We start from the raw sequence: 25419 nt of genomic DNA on the forward strand, positions 1-25419 counted from the left end.
ACACTGTTTAGAACTAACATCAAAAAAAAAAAAGATGTTATTTTCATCATAGGGGACTGAAATGCAAAAGTAGGAAGTCAAGCGATACCTGGAGTAACCGGCAAGTTCAGCCTTAGAGTAAAAAATGAAGCAGGACAAAGGCCAACAGAGTTTTGTCAAGAGAACACACTGGTCATAGCAAACACCCTTTTCCAAGAACCCATGAGACAACTCTACACATGGACATCACCAAATGGTCAATATCGAAATCAGACTGATTATGTTCTTTGCGGCTAAAAATGGAGAAGCTGTATGCAGTCAGTTAAAAAAAAAACAAAAAACCTAGAATTGACTGTGGTTCAGATTACGAACTCCTTATTGCAAAATTCAGACTTAAATTGAAGAGAATAGGAAAAACTATAAGGCCATTCAGAAATTACCTAAATCAAATCCCTTATGATTATATAGTAGAGGTGATGAATAGATTCAAGGGATTAGATCTAGTAGACACAGTGCTTGAAGAACTATGGACAGAGGTTCAAAATACTGTACAGGAGGCAGTGACCAAAATCATCTCAAAGAAAAAGAAATGCAAGAAGGTAAAGTGGTTGCCTGAGGAGGCTTTATAAATAGCTGAGGAAAGAAGCCAAGTGAAAGGCAAAGGAGAAAGAGAAAGATATGCCCAACTGAATGAAGACTTTCAAAGAACAGCAAGGAGAGATAAGAAGGCATTCTTAAATGAATGATGCAACGAAATAGAGGAAAACGATACAGTGAGAAAGACTAGAGATCTCCTCAAGAAAATTAGAGCAATCAAAGCAACATTTCATGCAAGGATGGGCACAACAAAGGACAGAAACGATAAGAACCTAACAGAAGCAGAAGATGCTAAGAAGAGGTGGCAAGAACTGTATAAAAAAGGCCTTAATGACCTGGAAGGCCACAATGGTGTGGTCACTCACCTAGAGCCAGACATCCTGGAGTGTGAAGTCAAGATGGCCTTAGAAAGCATTGTTACCAACAAAGCTAGTGGAGTTGATGGAATTCCAGCTGAGCTATTTAAAATCCTAAAAGAAGATGCTGTAAAGTGCTGCATTCAATATGTCAGCAAATTTGGAAAACTCATCAGTGGACAAAGGCCTGGAAAAGGTCTGTTTTCATTCCAATCCCAAAGAAGGGCAATGCCAAAGAATTTTCCAGCTACCATACAACTGCACTCATTTCACATGCTAGCAAGGTTATGCTCAAAATCCTTCAAGCTAGGCTTCAGCAGTATGTGAACCAATAAGTTTTGGATGTACAAGCTGGGTTTAGAAAAGGCAGAAGAACTAAAGATCAAATAGCCAACATTCATTGGATCACAGAGAAAGCAAGGGAATTCCAAAAAAACATCTACTTCTGCTTCACTGACTACACTAAAGCCTTTCACTGTGTGGATCACAGCAAACTGTGGAAAATTCTTAAAAAAGATGGGGAGTACCAGACCACCTTACCTGTCTCCTGAGAAACCTGTATGCAGGTTAAGAAGTAACAGTTGGAACCAGACATGGAACAACTGAACAATTCAAAATTGGGAAAGGAGTATGACAAGGCTATATAATTGTCACCTTGCTTATTTAACTTATATGGAGAGTACATTGTGAAATGCTGGGCTGGATGAATCACAAGCTGGAATCAAGGTTGCTGGGAGAAATACCAACAACCTCAGATATGCAAATGATACCACTCTAATGGCAGATAATGAAGAGGAACTAAAAAGCCTCTTGATGAGAGTGAAAGAGGAAACTGAAAAAGCTAGCTTGAAACCAACACTCAGAAAACTAAGATCATGGCATTTGGTCCCATCATAGCATGGCTAACAGAAGGGGAAAAAGTAGAAACAGTGAGAGATTTTATCTTCTTGGGCTCCAAAATCACTGCAATTGGTGAATGCAGCCTTGAAATTAAGACCCTTGCTCCTTGAAAGGAAAGCTATGACAAACCTATACAGCATATTAAAAAGCAGAGACATCACTTTGCTTGGCAAGGTCCATCTAGTCAAAGCTATGGTTTTTCCAGTGGTCATATGCTGATGTGAGAGTTGGACCATAAAGAAGGCTGAGTGCTGAAGAATTGACACTTTCAATCTGTGGTGCTGGAGAACACTCTTGAGAGTCCCTTGGACTGCAAGGAGATCAAATCAGTTAATCCTAAAGGAAATCAATGCTAAATATTGACTGAAAAGACTGTTGCTGAAGCTCTAACACTTTGGCTACCTGCTGCAAAGAGCCTACTCATTGGAAAAGACCCTGATGCTGGGAACGACTGAAGGCAAAAGGAGAAGGGAGCAGCAGAGGATAAGATGGCTAGACAGCATGACCAACTCAATGGACATGAATTTGAGAAAACTCCGGGAGACACAGAGGACAAAGGAGCCTGTTTGTTCTCTGGGACAGACGCAATGGAACCTGCTTTATAACTTCTTCTATGTAACCCTGAAAAGAATGTTGATAAACACAAGAACCACAAGACACAAAATTACATTCAAAGATGCACAAAATCATCTGAGTAAAGGAAAAGATACATATACCTCACTGGAGACTGAATATGTCAAAATAAAGACATCAATGGAATTAATTTGTTAAAATAGCAGTGAAAAATCCAAGTGGACTTTTTGAGTGACCTTACCAGAACAATTCTAATCTCAATCTGAAGAATAAGTAAAAGCTTATTTCGAAATAGGAGTAAAGAGTCCTAAAACTGTATAAATGTCCAGCACAGAACTGGTTAAATAAATGATGATATATTCATGATGAAATGTTCTTCAACTAAACACAAAAAAATATAAAGAGTTTATTACATAGACATGAAGCACTGTTAAAAGAACACAGTAAAACAATACACAAAGCATAAAATACTATAAGATGAATATATACTTAAATATACACAATTCAAAAGTACATCTCAAATGCTACTGCATTATCTGTTAATAATGAGAGGGATGCTATACAAATTCTTAATTTTTTGGTACTTTAAAACTTTCTATTAACAAAAATTATCACTGTTCAATAAGAGGAAAAAATGACTTGTTTTAGATTTTTTTCTTTAAGATCATCATTACGATTTCACGTCTTCAGAATTTCTTTTAAGAAAATAATCAGAGATAAAGGCAAAGATGCTCATTAAAGAAGCTATTTAAAAATAGTAAAAATGTGGATATAACTTATATAATCCAGAAGGGATTCCAGTTAAATAAGTTATATATATCTATACAATGAAATATAGTGCATCCATTAAAAGGAAACTTGTAGAAAAATGTGTAATGGCATGGGAAGTGCTTGTGAAATAATGTTAAATAAAAAAGCAGACCTAAAAACCATTTAGGGCTTCCTTGGAGGCTCAGTGGTAAAAATTCCACCTGCCAATGGCCGAAGACATGGGCTCTCAAGAAGATCCCATCCCACATGCCTTGGAACAACTAAGCCCGTGTGCCACAACTACCGATCCTGCGCTCTGGAGTCCTCGAGCCGCAACTGCTGAAGCCTGAGCTCCCTGGAGCCGGTGCTCTGCAACGAGAGAAGCCACCACAACGGGAAGCCACGCACCACAACTCGAGAGTAGCCTTGCGACCTCAGCTAGAGAAAAGTCCGTGCAGCAAGGAAGACTCAGCACAGCCAAAAGTCTAAAATAAATATATGATTGTTTTTAAAAAACGCATTTAAAGTCAGGTCTCTAGTATTAAAAACATTATAAAAATACTCACCCAGACAGAGTACAACAACTGACAGGAAACACTAACCAAAATACTGCTAGCATTCATATCTCGATGGTGAGACCACGGTTGAACTGTTTTTGCCTTTATATTTTCAGATATTTCTCACATTTTCTATAGTGAGTTTGATTTACTTCTAAAATTAGAAGCAGGAGCGCAAAACAAAAGCAATATTTTAACAAATGACATGACAACTAAATTTGATGGGTTTCCTGAATATTCGGCCAGTGCATCACAAAGCAAAGTCTTCGAACCAGATATAACATGGCCCCTTAAACACAAAGGTCGAACCCAGTTCCTTGAACAGAAGATAAAGATCCAGCCTCTGAGGCATAAGCACTGCGTTTCTCCTGGTGACATTCTCACTCCCACAGGACTCATTTCCTCACTGCTTGCTTTAACACTGGTAATTCTATTAAGAACTTGGGAAGCCTTATCTGGCAGTCAGGAAACTCTCCGCCCTATTCTTACACCAGCTAATGCCTTAATTAGGAAGAGTCCAAGTTACCGTCACACTCTTAAATAAATCTGACTGATACAGATTTCACAGCAGAGGTGCATAAGACCGCTAACTCTCAAGATTAAACACATAAGGGAATTAGGCAAACAAGAAGGTTCCTAATAAATATTATCAAAAATTTCCACAGTGCCTTTTGTGGATTAAGTGATTTACAGGGGGAATAAAAAGAGTCAGTTGCTCTTACAAGTTTTCAAAGGAGAAGATATCAAAACATAACATATAGACATGCATGCTTTTTTTTTAATTTTAAGATTTTGGCCACAGTCCCTAGACATGCATGCTTCATACTAATAATGATTTCCCTTTACCAAACTGAAGTACTCAATAAGCCACTACTATTAAAAAAAAAAATCTTGTCCTGTATAAAAACAAATATAAAGACTTCCCTGGAAGTGGTTAGGACTCCCCACTTCCACTGCAGGAAGCATGGGTTCAATCCCTGGTCAGGGGACTAAGATCCCACATGTTGCGTGGTGTGGTCAAAAAACAAAACAGAACACTGCTTTCAGGATCCAGCACTTACGGCATAAAAATCATGTATAATTTTAACCAAAAGTTGTCATCTATCCTCTCCCTCCGGAACAAGCTTATTTAAAAGGATTTTTATTTTAAAAAGGCATGTTGTAGTTGAACTCATTTATTTATTGCCATAATTTATAATTCAAGATAACTGTTGAACCCACATACCATTTAAGATTAGGAAAATTACCAAGAAAGGAAAAATATCACTTATTTTTTGGTTCTTGACTGTTCTGTGCATTTCTTGAGAAGAATAAATATACAGAAACACACTAGCCAACTATGAAAAGCACCACAGAGAGAAGCAAAAACACCAATCATTTGTCAGGATATTGTCTATCAGTATATGCGTGGTATTTAAAAGGAACTAAACTTTTTATTTTGGGGGGCTTCAAAATCACTGCAGACGGTGCCTGCAGCCATGAAATAAAAAGACACTTACTCCTTGGAAGAAAAGTTATGACAACCTAGACAGCATACTAAAAAGCAGACACATTACCTCGCCAACAAAGGTCTGTCTAGTCAAGGCTATGGTTTTTCCAGTAGTCATGTATGGATGTGAGAGTTGGACTATAAAGAAAGCTGAGCGCCAAAGAGTTGATGTTTCTGAACTATGGTGTTGGAGAAGACTCTTGAGAGTCCCTTGGACTGTAACGAGATCCAACCAGTCAATCCTAAAAGAAATCAGTACTGAATGTTCACTGGAAGAACTGATGTTGAAGCCGAAACTCCAATACTTTGGCTACCTGATACGAAGAGCTGACTCATTTGAAAAGACTCTGATGCTGGGAAAGATTGAAGGCAAGAGGAGAAGGGGACGACAAAGGATGAGATGGTTGGATGGCATCACCGACTCAATGGACATGAGTTTGAGTAAATTCCGGGAGTTGGTGATGGACAGGGAGGGCTGGCGTGCTGCAGTCCATGGGGTTGCAAAGAGTCAGACACAACTGAGCAACTGAACTGAACTGAAACTTTTTAACTGATTAGAGGAAGTAAGTGACAGGTTGTTACTGCACTAACATTAGATTCTCTTAAAATGTTATTAAACAAAGAGAAAGACGTAGTTCAAGTATGGCATAGTACAGCAGGAAGTTTTGCATCAAAAGCAGATGCTATAGGGGCAACAAGTGAAAAGCAAAGGTAAAAGCATTCCACCTCCAAGACAGAGGAATAAGCTCCTAACAAGCTGACCTTTCCACTGATGACAACATAAGCTCTGGGGGAAAATGCTAAAAGCAAGTATTTAAGGGCCCTGGGACAGAAACAGAGAGATACTGGAGGGGAGTCAAAACTTGAAGGAAGCAAACTAGCATAGAGTGAATTTCCTGGGTTTTTGGTGTTGTTTTTTTTTTTTCTAATGTGACTTTGCCCTAAAGGGAATCTGTAGTAAAAAGGGCAAAGAGGAATTAAAACTCTGATAGAGAAATCCCATGTCTTTCTCGTCGGAGGGGTCAGGGGGCTGGGGATTGGGGGAGCAAGGGGTAATCAGTGGCAATATGGAATGACGAAGGAATCCTAGAAAGAGGAACCCAGGGTTTGGGCACCCCAATGTGGGGCTTTCCAGAGGCACTACTGGTAAAGAACCCGCCTGCCAACGAAGGAGACATAAAAAACACAGGTTCAATCCCTTGGTTGGGAAGATCCCCTGGAGGAGGGCACGGCAACCCTCTCCAGTATTCTTGCCTGGAGAATCCCATGGACAGGGGAGGCTGGTGGGCTACAATCCGTACCCTCGCCCAGGAGTCGGACATGACTGAAAAGTGCCTGAGCACACACAGCACAACTGGCTGATCCCTGGCCGTGCATGTGGCAGAGTGAAAGCAGTCTGAACTGCTAATATCTAAGCTATTTCCCACCACAAGCATGAGAGGCTTTGAAGTTAAGCTAACTGCCTCTTAAAACTAAAACAAAAACAGCAACACACTGAGGAATATAAGTGAATCCAAAGTCACCACCAAAGAATAGTCACACTGTCCAGGAAAACAACCCCAAGTTACTGAATATATGAGGAGTCAGGAAAATGTGACCCAGTCTCAAAAACAAGGTAATCAACAGGTACCAATGCTTAGATGACACAGACATTGGAATTACTAGACAAAGACTTTAAACTAGCTATTCTGAATATGTTTATCAAAGTAAAGGTATATAGGCTCAAAATAAAAAATCTCAACAGAGAAGTAGAAAAAGTGAAAAATAAACAATGAAAATACAGAACTAAAAAATATATAAAATTAAAAATTCACTGGACGGGCTTAATAGCAGAATAATGATGACTGAGGAAGAGTCAGTGATCTTGTAGGTCAACAGAAATGATCCAATCTAAAGAAGAGAGAAAAAAAGGTAGAAAAGAAATGAACAGAGCATCAGGAAACATAGGAACAAAATCAAAAGGTCTCCTATATATAGGTAACTGAAGCCCCAAAAGAAGAGGTAAGAGAATACAGAACAGGAAAAATACATTCAAATAATGTCTAAAAACTACCCAAACCTGATAAATGACATAAATCTATAGATTCAAGACAGCCATGCCTATGTACATCATAGTCAAACTCTAAAAAAATCAGTGGTAGAGAGAAAAATCTTTAAAGTAGTCAGAGAAAAACAATTCATTACACAGAGGGCAACAATGATTCAAATGACTGCAACCCTGTCATCAGAAACCATGGGAGCCAGAAGACGGTGGAACATCTTTAAATGCTGAAAGAAAAGCCCAGAATTCTATACCTAGCTAAAATGTTCTACATGAATGAAGGCAAAAAAAGACATTTTCGGATAAAGAAAAACCAAGAGAAATACTTGCCACCACACCAGCACTATAAGAAATACTAAAGAAGTTCTTCAGGCTGAAGTGAGATGATACCCTAAAGAAACTTGGATCTTCAGGAATGAATGAAGACATTTGAAATGGTAACTATCTGGGAAAATACAAAAGTTCATCCTTTTAATTTCTTAAAATACATATGACTACTTAAAGCAAAACTATAACACCATTCTGTGGGATTTATAATCAAAGCACTTGTAATGATACCTGTGCCAGTCACAGCCAGAAAGACAGTAAGGAATTAGAGTAAATGGACCTATTTAAATGTACTGAATTCTGTGGAATATATATACAAAGGTTTCTACCTATATATAGGTAAGGTTTCCACCCTCTATATGAGAACATGAACTCTAAGAGGACTGTGAAAAGTTATGAATATATGTTGAAATTTCTAAAGCAAATAGGTATATAACACTAAAAAGCCAACAGAAAACTTAAAATGGAATTCTTTTAAATTTTTCAAATAATCCAAAAGAAGACAGGAAAGGGGGAAACAAAGGAATAAAAAACAGAATGAATAAACAAAAAACAAACTTTAAAATGACAAGCCTAAGCATAGAAATAATTACACTAAACATCAATGGACTAAATACTCCAATAAAAAGTCAGAGTTATCAGAATGGATTTTTTAAAAAAGCAAGACCCAACTATGCACTGTCTGCAAATACAAGAGATTATTTTATGTATACATAGATGGGCTCATAGTAAATGGAAGAAAAAGGATACACCACAAAGGATTTGCCAAACATAAAAAAGACTAACTACATTAATATCAGATTAGACTTAAAAATAACAGTAACACAGAAGATGAAGACAGGCATTTCATAATGACAAATGAATGAATTTACCAGAAATTCAAAACAATTATAACAGCTTCAAAATATATGACATGAAAAATGACAAAATGAAAGGGGCAAATAGACATTTCCACAATCATCCAAGAGTTTAACACCGTCTCTCAAAAATGGATAAATTACTAAATAAGACTCAGTAAAGATACAATATCTGAACAACAATGATATTTATAGACCAAACCTTATCCCGCAGCGTTTACATTCTTTACAAGTGTACACAGTACGTTCAGCAAGACAGGTCATATCTTATGTGAGGCTATAAAGCAAATTTCACTGCATTTAAAAGGATTGAAATCATAGTAAAATTTCTAATCACAACACAATTAAATTATAAAGTAGTAACAATAAGAAATCTAGGAAAATTCGAAGTACTTGGAAATTAAACAACAGCCTTCCCAATAATCCCTGGTTAAAGGAGCCTTTAGAAAACGTGTCTAACTTAACAATAATGCAAACACAAAGTACAGCTGATGGATGTACCTGAAACGGTGCTTTGGGGGAACTTATAGCTTTAAATGCTTGTATTAGAACCAAAAAGAGGTCAAAATCAATGACTGGGACAGGGTCTTAGCTACATACATACTGTTGGCTGGGCGTGAAGCTTTCTGCACTCACACTGGAGAAAGAAGGTCCACCCCAAAGTGAACACTGGGGCAGACTTATGAACTGCTTGAAGGCGGGATGCTGAACATTCCCGGACCTTCTTGGCAAAAGCAGAAAGCCTTACTGGTTCAAGGTGCTCAAGCACATCTGACTGATCACTGGCTGTACTGCTAAGCTACTGGAAGCCAGGCTCAAAAATATTTTAGAAGACAGGGGGAAAAAAAAGCACATAACTCTACTTTAAGAAACTGGAAAAGAAGAGCAAAGTAAATCCAAAGCAACTTAAAAAAAAAAGAAAGAAAGAAAACAACAAAGCAGAAACCAACAAAATAGATGCCAGCAAACAACATAGAAAAATGAAGTCAGCCAAAAGCTGGTACTTTGAAAAGAGCAACAAAGTCAGGAACCTAGAGTGACTGAGGAAAAACGAGAACACAAATCAATCCCACAGATGAGTACCTCTACAGATTCGGTAAACTTTAAAAGGCTAACAAAAAGCACAGGTAAAGTTTAAAGTTATAAGCAGCCTCTTCAGAAATCCAGTACTAAATAATCACCTCAAAAACCATATCACAGCTCTGATGTTTATCTGTTCAGCACAATCACAAGCTGGGCTTTTAAAAGGATGATTTAACATAAACACACTCATACTAGGGACTGAGTGAAGCTGTAAAACCAGGTACCTACCCATCCCCATAAACTCATTGTGAACAAGCTCGTAAGGCAGCGTATCAGGAATTTCTGTAAATCCCTGAAGGGGGGCTAGCTTTACAAAATAACCACTAGGTTTTTTTACCTAGGGCCTTCATCAATTTTTGTTTTTTAAAATTTCTCTGTAGTATTCATGGTGTGCTCCAACCTCTGACTTTCAAAACAAATGAAAAGCTAATTTTCCTCAAGCTATTTCCATAACAATTATAGGCAGAGGGATAATGCCTTATAATGTATTTAAGGAGTTTCCCTCGTAGCTCACACTATAAAGAATCTGCCTGCACTGCAGGAGAAACGGGTTCGATCCCCGGGTCAGGAAGATCCCCTTGGAGAAGGGAATTGCTACCCACTCCAGTATTCTTGCCTGGAGAATTCCATGGACAGAGGAGCCTAAGGACACATAAGACAATGTCTAAATATTGAGAGTAAGACTAGGAAGAGCCGTACATTTGAAATATTGTTGAGCTCTTTCCCCCATTTAACAAGACTGCATTAGGTATATAAAAATCCTAAATATGTCTGAGTTATTCAGATGTGACCATTACAGGTGATTTCTTATTCAATGACTCTGAGAAAAATTCTCAAACGATGAGGCTAAGTGATCTCCTCCATGGCATCAAGTCCCACACTGCCCCCAGGCTGTCTTCCCAGACAGAGGGGAAGAATGTGAAGAAACAAAAAGCAACAGGAATCAAACTAAATGACACTCAGGAGAAGAGTTTTAATCATTTTGATAGACCTGAGAAAGAGCTGTCATAGTCATGAAAATGCTCTGAAGAAATCTTGATTAGACTCAGTACGATGAAGAAATAAAAAAAAAAAAAAAGACAGGTGTCAGTAAAAAAGCAACTCCTTAAATGTAAATCAAAAATAGTTTGTAACTGAGCCAAAGAAGCCATTATGAGCTGCTATATAGATAGGCATTTAATGATTTTTCCAATGTTACGTTATTGATCTAACAGGCCCTGTGTTTCCGCTGAAATGAATAAGTAATTTGTTTAAGATAACATTAACAGGATTTGCAGCATATTAAATACCTTGGGTCTTGCTCATCGGTAAAATCACCATGATAAAAAACAAATTCTATACTGTCTTTCAGTGAAACATTTGCATCGCTTCAGAAATCACAGCACAAGGCCTGAGACACGAGATACACCCAGCAAGTGCAAAAGGGCATTTCTAAGTCATGACACCTTGAATGGCATTTATTCAGCTCAACAACTACGTAACATACACTTCTAACATCAGACACTACAACTCGAAGCCCTGAAAACACAATGGCAAACAAGAGATAAGGTCCCCGCTCTCAGAGAGTCTGCAGTCCATCTGGGAAGACCGCCACGGAAGCAAGGCATGCTAAGAAAGGGTACCAGGCTCCGTACAGGGAACGGGGTCCAAACCGCTGTAAAGGGAGCCTGGAGACACGTTTGTCGAGGCTGAGCTGAGGATGGAGGTAGGACAGAGCCAGGCTTCTGGAGGGAGAGGATGGTTGAGTACAAGACGGCTCCTGGCCAAGAAAACTGCAGTCACAGGCACAGTACGTGCAAATGGCCAGGTATTTACGTTGAGTTGTCTTTTCTGTCAGAAGAGAGACTATGGTGGAATATTAGACTTGCTTAGTAAAGCCGCATGTGTCAAAAGACAAGTCACAGGACTTTCCTGGTGGTCCAGTGGTTAAGAATCCGCCTTCCAAAGGAGGAACGCAGGTGTGATCCCTGGCTGGGCAGCTAAGCCCACGTGCCACAACAACCAAGCCCTCAGGCTCTAAAGCCCGTGCTCTGCAACAAGAGAAGCCACTGCAAGGAGTGAGCACACTGCAACTACAGAGCAGTCCCAGTGCGCCAAAACTAGAGAGCGCCCACAGGCCGCAACAAAGATCCCCAAATAAAAATAATCATCATAATAAAATAAAAAATAAAGAAGAGAAGGAATTAAAAAAAAAGTCACCTAACTTCTTAACCTAGGAGGAAAAAAGGTAAAAAGTCACAATTTCATCTTGGCCAATTCCCGACATGGCCCATTCACATGCCAGGCATGAGAAGGCAATCGGTGGTGAATGTGTTTGTGTCCAGTCACTCAGTCATGTCTGACTCTTTGCAACACTATGGACTGCAGCCCGCTAGGCTCCTCAGTCCATGGAATTCTCCAGGCAGGAATACTGGAGTGGGTAGCCATTCCCTTTTCCAGGGGATCTTCCTGACCCAGGGATTAAACCCAGGTCTCCTGCATTGCAGGCAGAGTCTTCATCATCTGGGCCACCAGGGAAGCCCCCAGTGGTGAATAAGACGGGCAATGAACAAATCAGAGGACTTCTGTGGCTATGTGATTCTGAAATCTAGCTTCCTGATTTCAGCTATCACTGAATAAAATATTGAGCTTAAAAGCTACTGTACTATTGAAAGATGCAAAAATAAGTAAGGGAATAATCATTACGGGACATCAAATACAGTATAACAGGAACGTTAAAAGAGGCTTTGACACCTCTTACCCATAAACAAGGAATTATGCTTGCATTTTCAAGTAAATACTACTCACTAGTGTCTTACAGATTCCAGATTTACACACACTTATGTTTACTGTTCACAGCAATGGAGGCCAAGCAGTATCATGATAATTACTACCAATTGTCAGGCACTGCTGGTGGAGTGCCAGGCTCTTTGCTGGGAACTTAAAATCTGTGATCTTGGGGCTTCCCTGGTGGTCCAGGGGCTAAGACTCCGAGCTCCCAATGCAGGGGCTGGGGAGCCGCTGATTGGATAACTACATCCCACAAGCTGCAGAGAGTTCACACGCTGCAACTAAAGATCCTGCATGCCACACCAAAATCAAAGATCCTGAGTGCCACAACTGAGACCCAGAGCAGCCGAATTAAATAGATAATATGTGATAACATCTTACAAAGTAACTATCATCATCTCCATCTCTCAAGTGAGGAGCCTGTGGCTTAGAATTTATGTGACATGCCTCGAGGTGCGTGGCTGACAGGTGGCAGAGGCAGGCTAGTTCCCATGTCAGTGTGACTTTAAAGCCTGTGCATCCCCTTCGCTCCCATTGCATGGCCTAATTCCTTGAAGTCTCACAACCATCTTAATCTCAGGGTCCCTGCCCCACACTTGAAGTCATCCTTAGCTTTCTAATAACCCATTCCCTTCGGATTCCATGTAAACTGTCTTTCTAAGGATTGTGGGGGGATGGGTCACAAATAAGCAAATATGAGAACATGTAACTATTAATAGCAATATAATTCACACCTTGTATCCAGTACTGTTCCTGGTGTCATAAGCTCCTGCAGTGCCTTTCATATGGAAATCTACTTCGAAATAACCACCATAAAAGTTCAAAGCAATGCCAGCTTTGTATACATAATCATCTCATGTAATCCTCACAACAATCCTAGAAAATCCGTAACATCGTCCTCAGTTTATAAAGATAAGCAGCAGCTTATTAAAGAACCTGCCCAAGGTCACACTATAGGTAGTGCAGCAATATGACTCCAGAGCCTCATTTCTATAACGGCATATATTCCTGTGATGGTTATATACTTTTTTTTTTAATACCAAAAAATATTTGACCTGAATTTGTGTATTTGTAGAAATTTTCATATAGAACTGCTTGTATTCTACTCATGCCTCAGTCAGAATTGTATACTTTTAGCCTGTGGCACTTCATTTAATAAGAAGAAAATGTTAATCAGCATACTTAACATTTTCATACATTTTTATTATTTGCACCAGGGAACCTGAAATCTATGTGAAGAAGTAGCTGAACAATACATATTCTCTTCAATAGCTTTGCATCCTAAGAGAATAGGATGTTTGGTGATGGTTAAAATCAAAACTATTTAGGGTCCAACAGTGAGAGAGCTGGTATTCGACTTTTCTACAATCCTAATTTAGGAGCAACTAGAGTATCTTTCAGTTTATTTGCCGTAAAAACAAGTATTTGATACCAGTTTAATGAAATAAGTGAATCACAAAAAGTTATAAAATAAATGGGAAAAGTATAGAGGCAAACAGGTCAATATAGGAATCACCATCTGGTATTCCCCATTCCTCTCAACTTGCTACTTCTTTCAAAGTAAACATACAAATCATTTTGGAAAAAGGGCTATAGGAAGGGAACAGAAAAATGAAAAATATATGATAAAGTATATCTAAAGAATCTATACATTTGTCTTATTTTTTCATCTACATGTGATACTTACTAATTACTTCCTTTATTTTAGAGACAAGCTCAAAACAAACCAGGCAGCAGTGCTTGTGCATCAGCGGACTGAACAGCACAGCATCTAGACTGGTGAGTGGGCAAGCTCCCCCTTTTAACCAACACACTTACCAATCGGCACTTGTTCAGGTTGGCTGAGAGAAACAAATGCTGATGTGTCATCAATCCAAGATATCTGAATGTTACCTGAAGTCGTGAATTAAAAGCAAAGCCAGCATTTAGCCATTTAGGTAGCTATCAGATTCCATTTATATATCTGATCTATTTCAGAACATCCATCAATTTAAAGAGAGATGAGGTGTTAGTTTAAAAGATGATCAAAATCTCAGCACTACAGAGAAATAAAACTTAAATCTATCATAGTAGCTACTACAGTTGAAACTTCAAGAAAGCAGATAAACCAGGAAAACCAGAAGAATCTTCTAAAGTTTGTTTTAAAAACAAACAAAAAAAGATCCTTCTGGATTAAATCCTGAGGCAGTTTATCATTCAACCCAATCTCCTGCCAGGGTTAGAGACTTTTTCCCAATCAAGATCATTAGTAGGGAGTTCCCTGGTGGTCTAGTCGTTAGGATTCGGCACTCTCACTGCTGGGGTCAGGACTGAAAATAAACAAACAAACGAAAACTAATGAAGACTTAAATAAATGAAGGACTATGCCAGGCTCACGTACTAAAGAACCAAAAGTCCATGAACCTGGTATATTTTCAAAAAGATCACAGTAAAAACCAGAGAACATGTGTGTAAGAAATAAGAAAAAGTCAATGCTGATCTCAAGGCCAGGGAAAGAACTCAAATAACGAAAAACAGGTAGGGGATAAAGGACGAGAAGAAGGGGTCAGAGAGAGGAGACCAAGACAGACCAATACAGAAAAGAAAAACACGGAGGGACAGAGAACAGTATAGTGGCACAAAATGACTTTCACACACAGAGACAAGTCCTCTGCAAAGGCGAAACGCAAACAGAACGGAATGCAGGAGAGCGGACAGAGGTGGGAGAGGAGCAGAGGGCCAGGAGCTGGAGAAAACCAGGGGCAAGCAGAGATCTACACACTACCCTCTTCCTGAAAAAACACAGAAGACTGGAATTTTTTTTAAATGGCTAAACATCAGCAAAACTTAGTGATGAAAAAATTTATTATCTATTAAAATTTTTGAAGGCTTTGGAATACTTGAAAATTGCTTTGAGTCTCCTTCACAGGAAAGAACTTTCACTTCCTGCTGCACCTTGGGGTGCCAGGACTTTCTCAATTACAGAAGTCACTACCATTACTTCCTTAGCTCTCTACCCTGTATGTTTTTTTTAGACAAATAGTATTTGGGGGCTTCCCAGGTGGCTCAGGAAAAGAATCCACCTACTAGTGCAGGAGATGTGGATCCCCTGGAGGAGGAAATGGCAACCCACTCCAGTATTCTTGCCTGGGAAATCCCAGGGACAGAGGAGCCTGGTGGGCCACAGTCCATGGGGTTGCAAAGAGCTGCACATGACTTAGTGACTCAACAACAATATTTAACGTTTCTCAAGTAGTTACTCTAGGCCACATACTATTCTGAATGCATTCCATGGATCAGCTCATTTGATCATCCTGACAAGCCCATTAAAGAGGCAGCAGCATCACCATCATCATCTCCAAGGAGGAAACACAGAGAGGTTACCTGTTCAATATCACACAGCTAACCTTTCTTTAATTAAAATGAAAAATATTCTACTCAGAGAATCCTGCTGAATTCAGCCAATTAAAGTTTAAGTAAACAGGGGTAAGAGCAACACAAGATGGGAAACAACATCCAAAGCTTACCAAAGGAATGTACTGTGAAATCTAACTTCATTTAAATTAAAAAGCAGGGCTAGAATTTCAGAAGTCATTTAGACTATCTACAAAGATTAGGATAACTTGCCAGAAATATACTTGCATACACTTACGTGCCTAAAAATTGAGCAACGTTTTGTACTTGTAAAAGCTAATATATGTTTATTTTAAGAAATACTGAAAAGCACAAAGAGGAAGAAAAAAATCCTATCTAAAACATTTAGTGATAAGAGCACGGTGTATCCTTTCAGTTTGATTTCAACAAAAATGATGTTAGTTATACAGGAATTCTACTTTGCATCTGCTTTTTACTCTGAATGCTAAAATATAAACACTTAACAACCTTTTAACAAACTCTTCAACTCTTTATAAAACGGCTACATACTAAGCTGTTGGGGAGACACGTTAACATTCACTAAACATGCCTATTATTGGACATTCAGGTTTTTGCTGCTTCCATTTTAATCACGAATTTCCAGAACAGTTTAAATAGTTTGTTAAAATTAAAAGACACTGCTGAAGACTTACAATCAGAATGGCCTTTATAAACCCTAATCAGAAGACTGTTCAATTTAATCTAATCACCTGACCTGATAAAAAAGGTAACAGAAGAACCTACCTCATACTCAGTCCCCTCAAACACCTGTGTTTGTCTGCTGGACTATTCGATATCAAGCAGCAACTGCCTGCCCTTATGGAACAGGTGTTCTCTTTCCATTTCACCTTAACAATGATTCAGCCTAGACTTCCTCCCTATGGATCATCAGTGAGGGGCTAGAACCCTAACCCTAACCCTAACCCTATTTCCATGGATATAGATGAGTAACAGTGCTCTACTGTGGGATGCTACCAAAAAGTCCTCAGACCATATTGGCATAAGAAAGCAGCATACCAAGCTCCAAAAACTCTCTGAGATGAAAACTTTGCATAGTAATCCTCTTTTATGTCCAAGCTAAAGCCATCTATATACTCTGACCACCTAGACTGTAAGAGGAGCAGGACCCTAAAAGGACATCCATACTTATGCTTGACTTACCAAAGGCACTGAAAAGCTGGTAAAGGTCGCTGGTTTTCCATTCTTTGGGGAATGTCACGTGGAGGACGTGATCACGTTTAGGCTGCACTACAAAACAAATTTTTGATGAAAGGTTGATGGCTGAAAAGTGGACAGCTGACCAGTGGTTCGTCAATGAAACTGAGCCCAGGCTAACTTGGAGAATCATTATGAAAGCCTTGCGATTACTAAATGAGCCCTAATGTCCATGTTTATCTAACTTAAACAAACAAAAAAAAATGCATTGTCCAAACTGAATGGACTGTTTGAACAGACGCAGTCCTGAGTCACAATCTTGTTTTCTAATCCCACACCCACCACTTGACTGTGCAACTCAGAGCAAGAGACCTAACCACTCATGGTTATAAACTGGGGATGACGAGACTCAGCTCACAGAATTGTTGCAAGGATGACAGGTTTGAGCATTAAAACTAATAGGAAGTGCAACACAGTATGTCCTCAAACTTCTACTGCAGTGTTTATTATCATTTTGTATAAAGTGTAATTCCTCTGTTTCTATATGCCTATGGCATATATTAAGGCAATTTACCAAGGCTACAAAAACAGCAATGGAAAAGAACAATCGGAAGTAGCAACAACTACCTCTCAAACAGCATGGCTGTCCGAGGTCTTCAAAGAGAAAAAAAAAACCTAACCACAAAACTTAAATATATACATACTCAAATACTTGGACAATAGAAAATGTACTGTTATTGTCACGGCTAGTACATCTTGAAATCAATTACATACACAATGTATTTATAGAAAATCATGAACTCGGAGTGCTGAGTGAAAATGAAGTAATGATGAGAAGATATATATATTTTTAAATTCAACTCATGTATAAACTGGAAAATGTAAGTAAAGAGATGGGTTAATCAAGGCCCAAAGGTAACATTAACTTAAGCATACTATTCATATCAACCACAAAATCACTGGCTATTTTTAAGTGAATAAAGCTCTTTCTTCAGTAATTCTGTTCCTGTTATCCTTTCCAGACCACACACTTAAATGTGCAGATGCAATGAGAAAATAAAAATTCACTTACAGTCTGGTCCTTCCAAGTTTAGATAGGGGATATCCATGACTCTCATAAGAAACAACCTACCAAAAGAAAAGGAAAATGGATAATGGACTAACTTCTATTTAAAAAAAAAAAAAGCAACTGATATAAACATCTAGAAAATTCTTTCATAGAAGCTCCTTAATTATATTACCTTATGTCTAAAATCATTTTGAAGAGTCTTAAGATCCACTTCACGTCTTTCTCTAGAGCTAAATATTAGTCAGACACGACTGAGCACACTTCTTGAGTCTAAAGTATTTATTATAAATAGAAAACAAAAACTGGTATCCCCAACACATACAACAGTGGCACTCAGGAGTTACTCAATAAATATTAGCTAAATGGATAAAATTAGTCATCAAAGAGTCAAAACGAAGTCCTCTGCTGAACTGCCCTGTTAGTCCAGAGAAACTGAGAGAAAACGAGTCCTACAGCATGCCGACCATCTTAACCCCCTTGAACAACAGTCCCCACAAATTGTAAAAGGTATCCCTACGGACCGGTGTTTTGTGAGCTAGGAATGTGTCACCCGTTTCTTTTCTTCTTTTTTTAAACTGAAATGCCGTCATTGGATGAGTACTAATTTTACTGGGTGAACTTTCATTACTCCCATCTAAAACATATTAAAAGCATGAAGCAAAATAATCCTTGGTAAAAACAAACAAACAAAAAACCTATCACACTGATAGAAACCATAGCAGTCATTTATGTCTACTTTTAAAATGGATACAAAGGCACTTTTTAAAAGAGTGCTTCTAAATTACAGCTCTCCATAATGCCATTCAATTTGCTTTTATTTGCGAGATTGTGGGCAAAATATCAGGCATTCTGTTGTCTGTAAGATGATTTTAATGAGTTTTATTTAGATAACGGCATATTGTGCATTTCTGGTAGGGACTGCATTATACAGCAAATTAAAAAGGCAATCCAATTGCCCAACAAGCAATTAGTTTGGCTTCACTGACCTGCAATTAAGGCACATTATTACCCGGCATTCAAAAGCCAGGCAGGGCATGATCCAGTTTACAAATGGAACCATCAGCATGAATACTACTGTTCTGTGAACGCCAGAAAAAACAAAGTCCTGGTACTCTGCGGTTTGAGGACTTGTTGCCTAGCCTACAATTTAATAAACCAAATCCTATGGCTAAGAAACCAAATTTATTTTTAGTTCACTAATTTAGGCTCAAGTGTACTATTCTGGATCTGGTAGCTGGTTCACCCAGTTTAATCGATACCGCCTGCAATGCCAGAAAACAATGAGACATATAAAAGCATAGATTCCCTTCGAAAGTGGTTGCTATTACTACTGACAACCAGAAACTGATGAGTTAGTCCTGGGTTAGAAGGATCAATATTTTTATGGTTCACATAATTCTCAATTCTCCATTTAGTAAATTGAGAGATGGCTCCCAACTCTAAACCAAAAAAAAAAAAAAAACCCAAAACAACTTTCAGTAAAAGTTGAAGAAACATATCAACTACTAAAAAAATAAATTGTGTACCCAAATTTCAACAGAAGAATAAAAACTGAATCAACAAGATGTTCACTGCTATACCTTCAAAGGCATCAGTAATCAAAATCAACCTCCAGATTCAACAACATGTATGGCTGGGTAAATTACAGTTCATCATTCCAACAGAATTAATTTCAAGATAACTTTCAAAAAATTCAAAACATCAGTAACTTGCAGGACAATTTTTAATTTTTAAAAAAAAGCACAAAATTTTATACTATTGTGACAGCTTTGTAAGACACCCAATATCATTAAACCAAAAATAAAAAATACTCCCCACTCCCTGTGCTGAAAAAAAAACAGCCAATGGTTTTGGGAAACTGAGTTTTGTTCTTCAAAAATCCTTTTGTGATTATTTTTTAAACTTAAAAAAGAAAACAGAGGCTACCACATCTGAGAGCCTCAGGGATAATAACTAGAGATTTTCTTAGAGAAAGTTCAACTGAAAACACCAGTAGAATCAATCCTGTATATCTTGTGCACTACCCCACCTGCTGTGGGGAGACAAATATAAAGTAAAATCACAAGTTTGAGTGTGCAGCTGCTTTATTTCTTTTAAAAATCTATTGTCCTATAAAGACAAACAAGGATGACATTTAAAAAGCAGACTTCCCCAGTTCTCTTGCCATGTAAATATATATTTTCTTAATTTTAAAGATACATTTTGTCAAGCATTACACTAGCTCTTTGTCCTTTAATATTTCATCTCGCTTATAAGTTGTCATTTCTGTTTAAACTCAGTAAAAATTTATTCTCAGCAGAAACAAAAGATTTTTTTTAAGTTAGTTAATCCTACACTACCTTGTTTGCTTACTCAATACTTTAACTAAATAGAAACCCCTTCCAAATGAATTATATTTATAGCCCTTCTCACTCATCCCTCCACCTTCATGTTTGGGCTTTACAGAGAAGCAAATCACCCCTAACCCTGGAAGAACACGCAAACCAATTCTGTGTGTGACTTGGCTGACTGTACCCCATGCAACTGGGAAACCGATTCTAAAACTGGAGCTGAGTGTCTGTGGAACAGACCCAAAGTCAACTCGCCGAGGGCCTCCCTCTCCTTTTAGGCCAGACGGTTTGCAGGCCACTGCTCTGGAAGCATCCCCGCCTGCCCTTTTGACGGAAAATTAAAACATTTCATTGCATGCACGCCTCATACTGACTGGCTGTCAGATGGCCTACACTGACACCCTGGGATGATCTGATAAAATACCTCATGTTTGGCTCATCTGACCAAACAGTTTTCATTTTAACGTATGAGAAATGCACTAGGCGAGCAGAAATACTGACAAGCACATGAAAGGATGCTCCTTCCCTGTGAATTGTATTGAAGAACAGTCTCTCCCAGAAGGCTTTTCATCTGTAGATATTGGAAACACACTCGGACCATCGCTTGCAGGAAATGTTATTTTTATTTCAGTGAAGATTCAGGGCGGCTATAATTTGGTAGAGACACACAAGACTGTGTGGGGCCCTGGCCACGTTCCTGCAAGCTTCCTGATGAAACACTATTTTTGCACTTATTCTCTGAAGGACTGACAATGATTCTGTCAAAGACTAAAATTAAAGTTCCCATCTAATACAAGGGCCAATCGTACATTGGGATTCTATCCCAGTACACTACATGACTCATGTTCACATTCTAGATGCTATAAAATAAAGTCTACCCTTTTGGGCATCTGTCAGTTTTCTAATGTTCTATGATGACACTGGCGATGTTGTTTAGCGTGGCTTTCAAACATCTAGACAGATCCAAGGGTGGAGCACACCAAACTCTGGGGTCATTCACTCAGCAGACTGGGTGACTTCAGCTCAGCCTCTTAACAAGCTACACAGAATAGGCTGTGGACAATGCCTTTGTGTCCAAAACAGCCACCCAGCTCAGCTGCCCGTATGCTGCATGGCACTCATGGAAAGTCGTCTGCTGACATTCTTTTCTGACCATGGCGGTATGACACTGTGGCCTAGACTATGTTAGAAGGCTTGTAGTCATAGCAGAATTTCATTTCAGACATAAGGCTTCTTAGAAGCCTAGAACCTTGAGCACTTAACAAAATGTGTTTCCCCAGACAGGCATCTTGATAGGAATGCAAATTCCTGGGCCCCACCCACCTAAGTCCTACTGACGCAGAACCTGGGAACTGAAAGTCACTGGGTTCACACAAAAAAAGTATGTTTAAGACTGTGTTAATTTCCACAAATGGTGATTCACTGATCAGCTGGGTAATAATGACTTGTGTCAACTTCTCCAAAAAGGTATTAGTCTTAACGATTTGTTTGCAGTAAGTTATTTTGACTTAAGAGAAACACAAAACTACCACAACAAACGTCAAGGACTACCTCAACATCCAGGCAGTGATAACATAGGCTTCCACCATTCCCTGAAACCAGGACGTCAAGGACTACCTCAACATCCAGGCAGTGATAACATAGGCTTCCACCATTCCCTGAAACCAGGAGATCAACTGTGGCAAACAGCTGAGTCCTCTGCAGGAGGTCAACTGGGGGAAACAACTGCTGACCACTGTTTTCCTCATTTTGAAGAAGAAAGTAAAAAAAAGATGGCATAAACTACTCTCTTGGCAACTCACTGGCCAAAGTCCAACCCTTTCTATGACTTGGCAACAAAGCAGCCCCTCCGGCATCACAAGCTTTAGCCACAAATACGGCCCCCAAGGCTGGTACACAGACACACACACAGACTCTCCAAACTTGTCAAAATTCTCCGACCTTACCAACAAGCTTCAGACCCAGATTCTGGCAAGCACAAGACACAGTTAGCAGCTCAAAAGAGGTACACTAAGGTCCAAGGATATTCTTTGATGACACAAGAGCTTGTCTTGGACTGTGGCTTATCTGAATCATTTGCAGTTGTCCAATGTGAAAATGGATGGCAAACAGTGCTGGTATTAACCTGCTTTATGCAGCTGTGCTCAAGAAAACATAAAGGGCAAAGGTGACATTCAAAAATGCAGACAGGAAGTCCTGAAGGTGACTTAGGAATATTTTGCACAGAGGCGCAAACCTCTGGGAACCAAAAAGATCATTACGGTTCATTAAAATTCCGCATGACCAAGTCTACAATGTAAAGCCAATAACTCTATTCAGAAATGAAAGAAAATATTTCGTTTTGCTCCTGCAGCAGCATGGTTTCCACTGCTGCTAAGTGATGGCAGAAAAAGACAGTGGATCAATGACCTACACTCGGGGCCACTCAAAGAAGCAATTGGCAGGACTTCCCTGGTAGTCCAGTGTCTAAGACTCTGCACTCCCAGTGCAGGGGGGCCCTGGGTTCAATTCCTGGTCAGGGAACTAGATCCCACATGCTGCAACTCATGATCCCACAGGAGTTCACATGCCTCAACTAAGGATCCCGCATGCCGCAATGAAGACCCAGCAAAGCCAAATAAATACATTTAAAAGAAAAAAAAAAAAAAAGACAACTGGCAAAAAACCAGTAATACCCAGCACAGGGCAGTGGGTGTGCAGCTGACAGAAGGCCAGACACACGGGTTAGGTTGTAAGTGGACCACGATGCTCACCAGACCCGCCACTGAAGACCAGCAATGCCACGCTGCTAACCACTGGTGTTAACGTCTTTTGAAAAATCCTTTATTGAATTTTTTTAAGTTACCAAATTATATAACAGTACAATCTCAATTAATACATGAAATACAGATAGAAAACACATTAGCAGGAAATACACCAAATGACAGTTTTGTTTTATTTTGGCTGGTGGAATTACGAGTGGGTAATTTGTGCTTCAATCAGGATAAGAATATATTACTTTTTAAAAGGACAAGGTTCCTGACTAAAATAAGTGTTTGTTACGGCACACTCAGCCTCCTCTGATCCTCTGGTGTCTGGGGGACAGGCACCAGGTCCTATCACACAGGGAACGAGGAAGCAGCTTTTTCCTGCTCCAGTGGCTCACCCTTGGCCATCATGGGAGCAGAGACAGATTCAGACCCAAAGTTTCCCCATTACTAGTCTTACACTAAAGGCCTCGCCTTCTCTCTGCCAGGTACCCCCTCACGTGCATGTGAGCTAAATCACTTCAGTCGTGTCCAACTGTGCAATCCCGCCAGGCTCCTCTGTCTGTGGAATTCTCCAGACAAGAATATTGGAGCGACTTGCCATTTCTTCCTCTGGGGGATCTTCCTGACCCAGGGACTGAACCCACATCTCATACCTCTCCTGCACTGGCAGGCGGGCGGGTTCTTTGCCACTGGTGCCACCTGGGAAGCCCATACCCCCTCACATCGGGCTTTTAACCTGAGCTCCTCCCACAGCCTCACGTGAAACAGTGAGCCTCAGTCCCCGCAGGAGCCTCTAAGGGACAAATGAGGACGCACGTCCTGAATCACCTCTAGTGCAAGAACTCGAGATGTAAGATCTCAGACATAGGCTTTTGTTGGTATTTTTTGGCAATGCTCTAAGGGCTAATTAAATTATAGCTTCGTGCAATGGGGCAGAGTCCAGATATAAGAAATGAGGTTGCTTTCTGAGAAGAGCTTTGGGTGGACTGAGGAAGGCAACCAGGATGAAGGAGCAGAGAAGGCAGCCACGCTGCTACAGGTCAAAGGACAACCTTTCCACGTCTGCAGTGCAGAAGCAGCTGCTACCCAGGCCTCGGGCCTCGAGGTCACACCCGACCCCACACACCATGATCACCATCAGGAAAACCCTGTGAATCCGCGCATCTTAGGGGTGAGTGAGATAATGAGGTATCTGAATACAAGAGCTTTATTTTCTGTAAGGTCAGATCTGTACACATACACACAAGCCTGAATGATATAGAAGGATTTCTGATGTTACAGCCTGTCTTCATAAAAGAGGATAGTGCTTACTCTGGTTCTGCCTGAACAAAAGGAAAACCCTCCAGCCCCCAAACTTTTCATTCTTCCACCTAGAAACTCAGTATTTCATTTAAAGAGTAAACATGTGCATTTGTTCAAGACCACACGTCTCTTCCTAAAAAGCTTTACCTCAAAGAACAGATTTCCAAGCAAAACTGCACTCCTCTTATGCCACTGCAGACCGGAATACGGAGATGGCGAGTACAATCTCATCTCAACACGATTTGAGTGGTGAATTAATTTGCACCTAACTCCAAGTCCCAAGCCTTCCAGAGGAAAACTGAAACCTTTAACGACTGCCAGCTCTACTGTTCTTGCAAATGGTCTTGGTATTTCCTTCAGGGCACAGCAGTAAAAAGTACTTCATGAGAACCGTGTATGCAAGGGCTCATCATTATACATATTTATGCGCCATAAAAAACTAATTTTATCATCCAGGGTAGGAAGCATGCAGACATTGCTCACAAAATAAGCTCGTTTATTTTGCTCACTAAAGCTCTTGTGTAAAATGAGAGGGCAACCACTGGGTAGAGGAGTCACTGCAGCACCAGCTATTTTCATTTCACTCGGGGCGGGGGAGAGGGGTGCACATGCAATTTCCAGTCCAGTCACTTGATGTCTTGACAAATAGAGCATTACCCGACATTTGTCCCAAAGCCAACTCATTTTCCTTCTCAGAGATGTAACGCAAGAAACAAGCGGGGTGCGGGGAAGAAAGGCAAAAGGAAAGAAAGTCAGCAGCTCATTTAAACAGTCTCCATCAAATGAACCATATCAAATTACATCAAATAAAAGTGTTAAACTAAACATTGTACAAAGGCAACGTCTGCTGGACCTATAAAACAGCAGACTGTAACATGTCAGAGGAAACTGGTCGCACGTGATCCGGTGGTCCAAGTCAACATCTTTTAGCATCACTGCTCAAGCCAAACACGCAGAGAAAGAAATCTTTCAGTGACACTAGCATTGTCTCGGAGAAGGTAATGGCACCCCACTCCAGTACTCTTGCCTGGAAAATCCTATGGGCAGAGGAGCCTGGTAGGCTGCAGTCCACGGGGTCGCTAAGAGTCGGACATGACTGAGCGACTTCACTTTACTTTTCACTTGCATGCATTGGAGAAGGA

The 25419-nt window shown here is 39.7% G+C and overlaps 1 protein-coding gene across 7 annotated transcripts in view; it reads right to left on the reverse strand.

The window, feature by feature from the left end:
• Positions 1 to 25419, reverse strand: part of PARN (poly(A)-specific ribonuclease) — a 179357-nt gene that overhangs the window by 102136 nt on the left and 51802 nt on the right. For 6 of the 7 annotated variants that reach the window (XM_024984912.2, XM_010819306.4, XM_010819309.4 and 3 more), the window contains 3 exon segments: positions 17899 to 17954; positions 16833 to 16919; positions 14097 to 14171 (listed from right to left, as the gene is read on the reverse strand). In XM_024984912.2, coding sequence (XP_024840680.1) covers positions 14097 to 14171; positions 16833 to 16919; positions 17899 to 17954 — 218 coding nt within the window. 7 annotated transcript variants of the gene reach the window in all.

Source organism: Bos taurus, chromosome 25 (assembly GCF_002263795.3).
Source record: "Bos taurus isolate L1 Dominette 01449 registration number 42190680 breed Hereford chromosome 25, ARS-UCD2.0, whole genome shotgun sequence".
NCBI lineage: Eukaryota > Metazoa > Chordata > Mammalia > Artiodactyla > Bovidae > Bos > Bos taurus.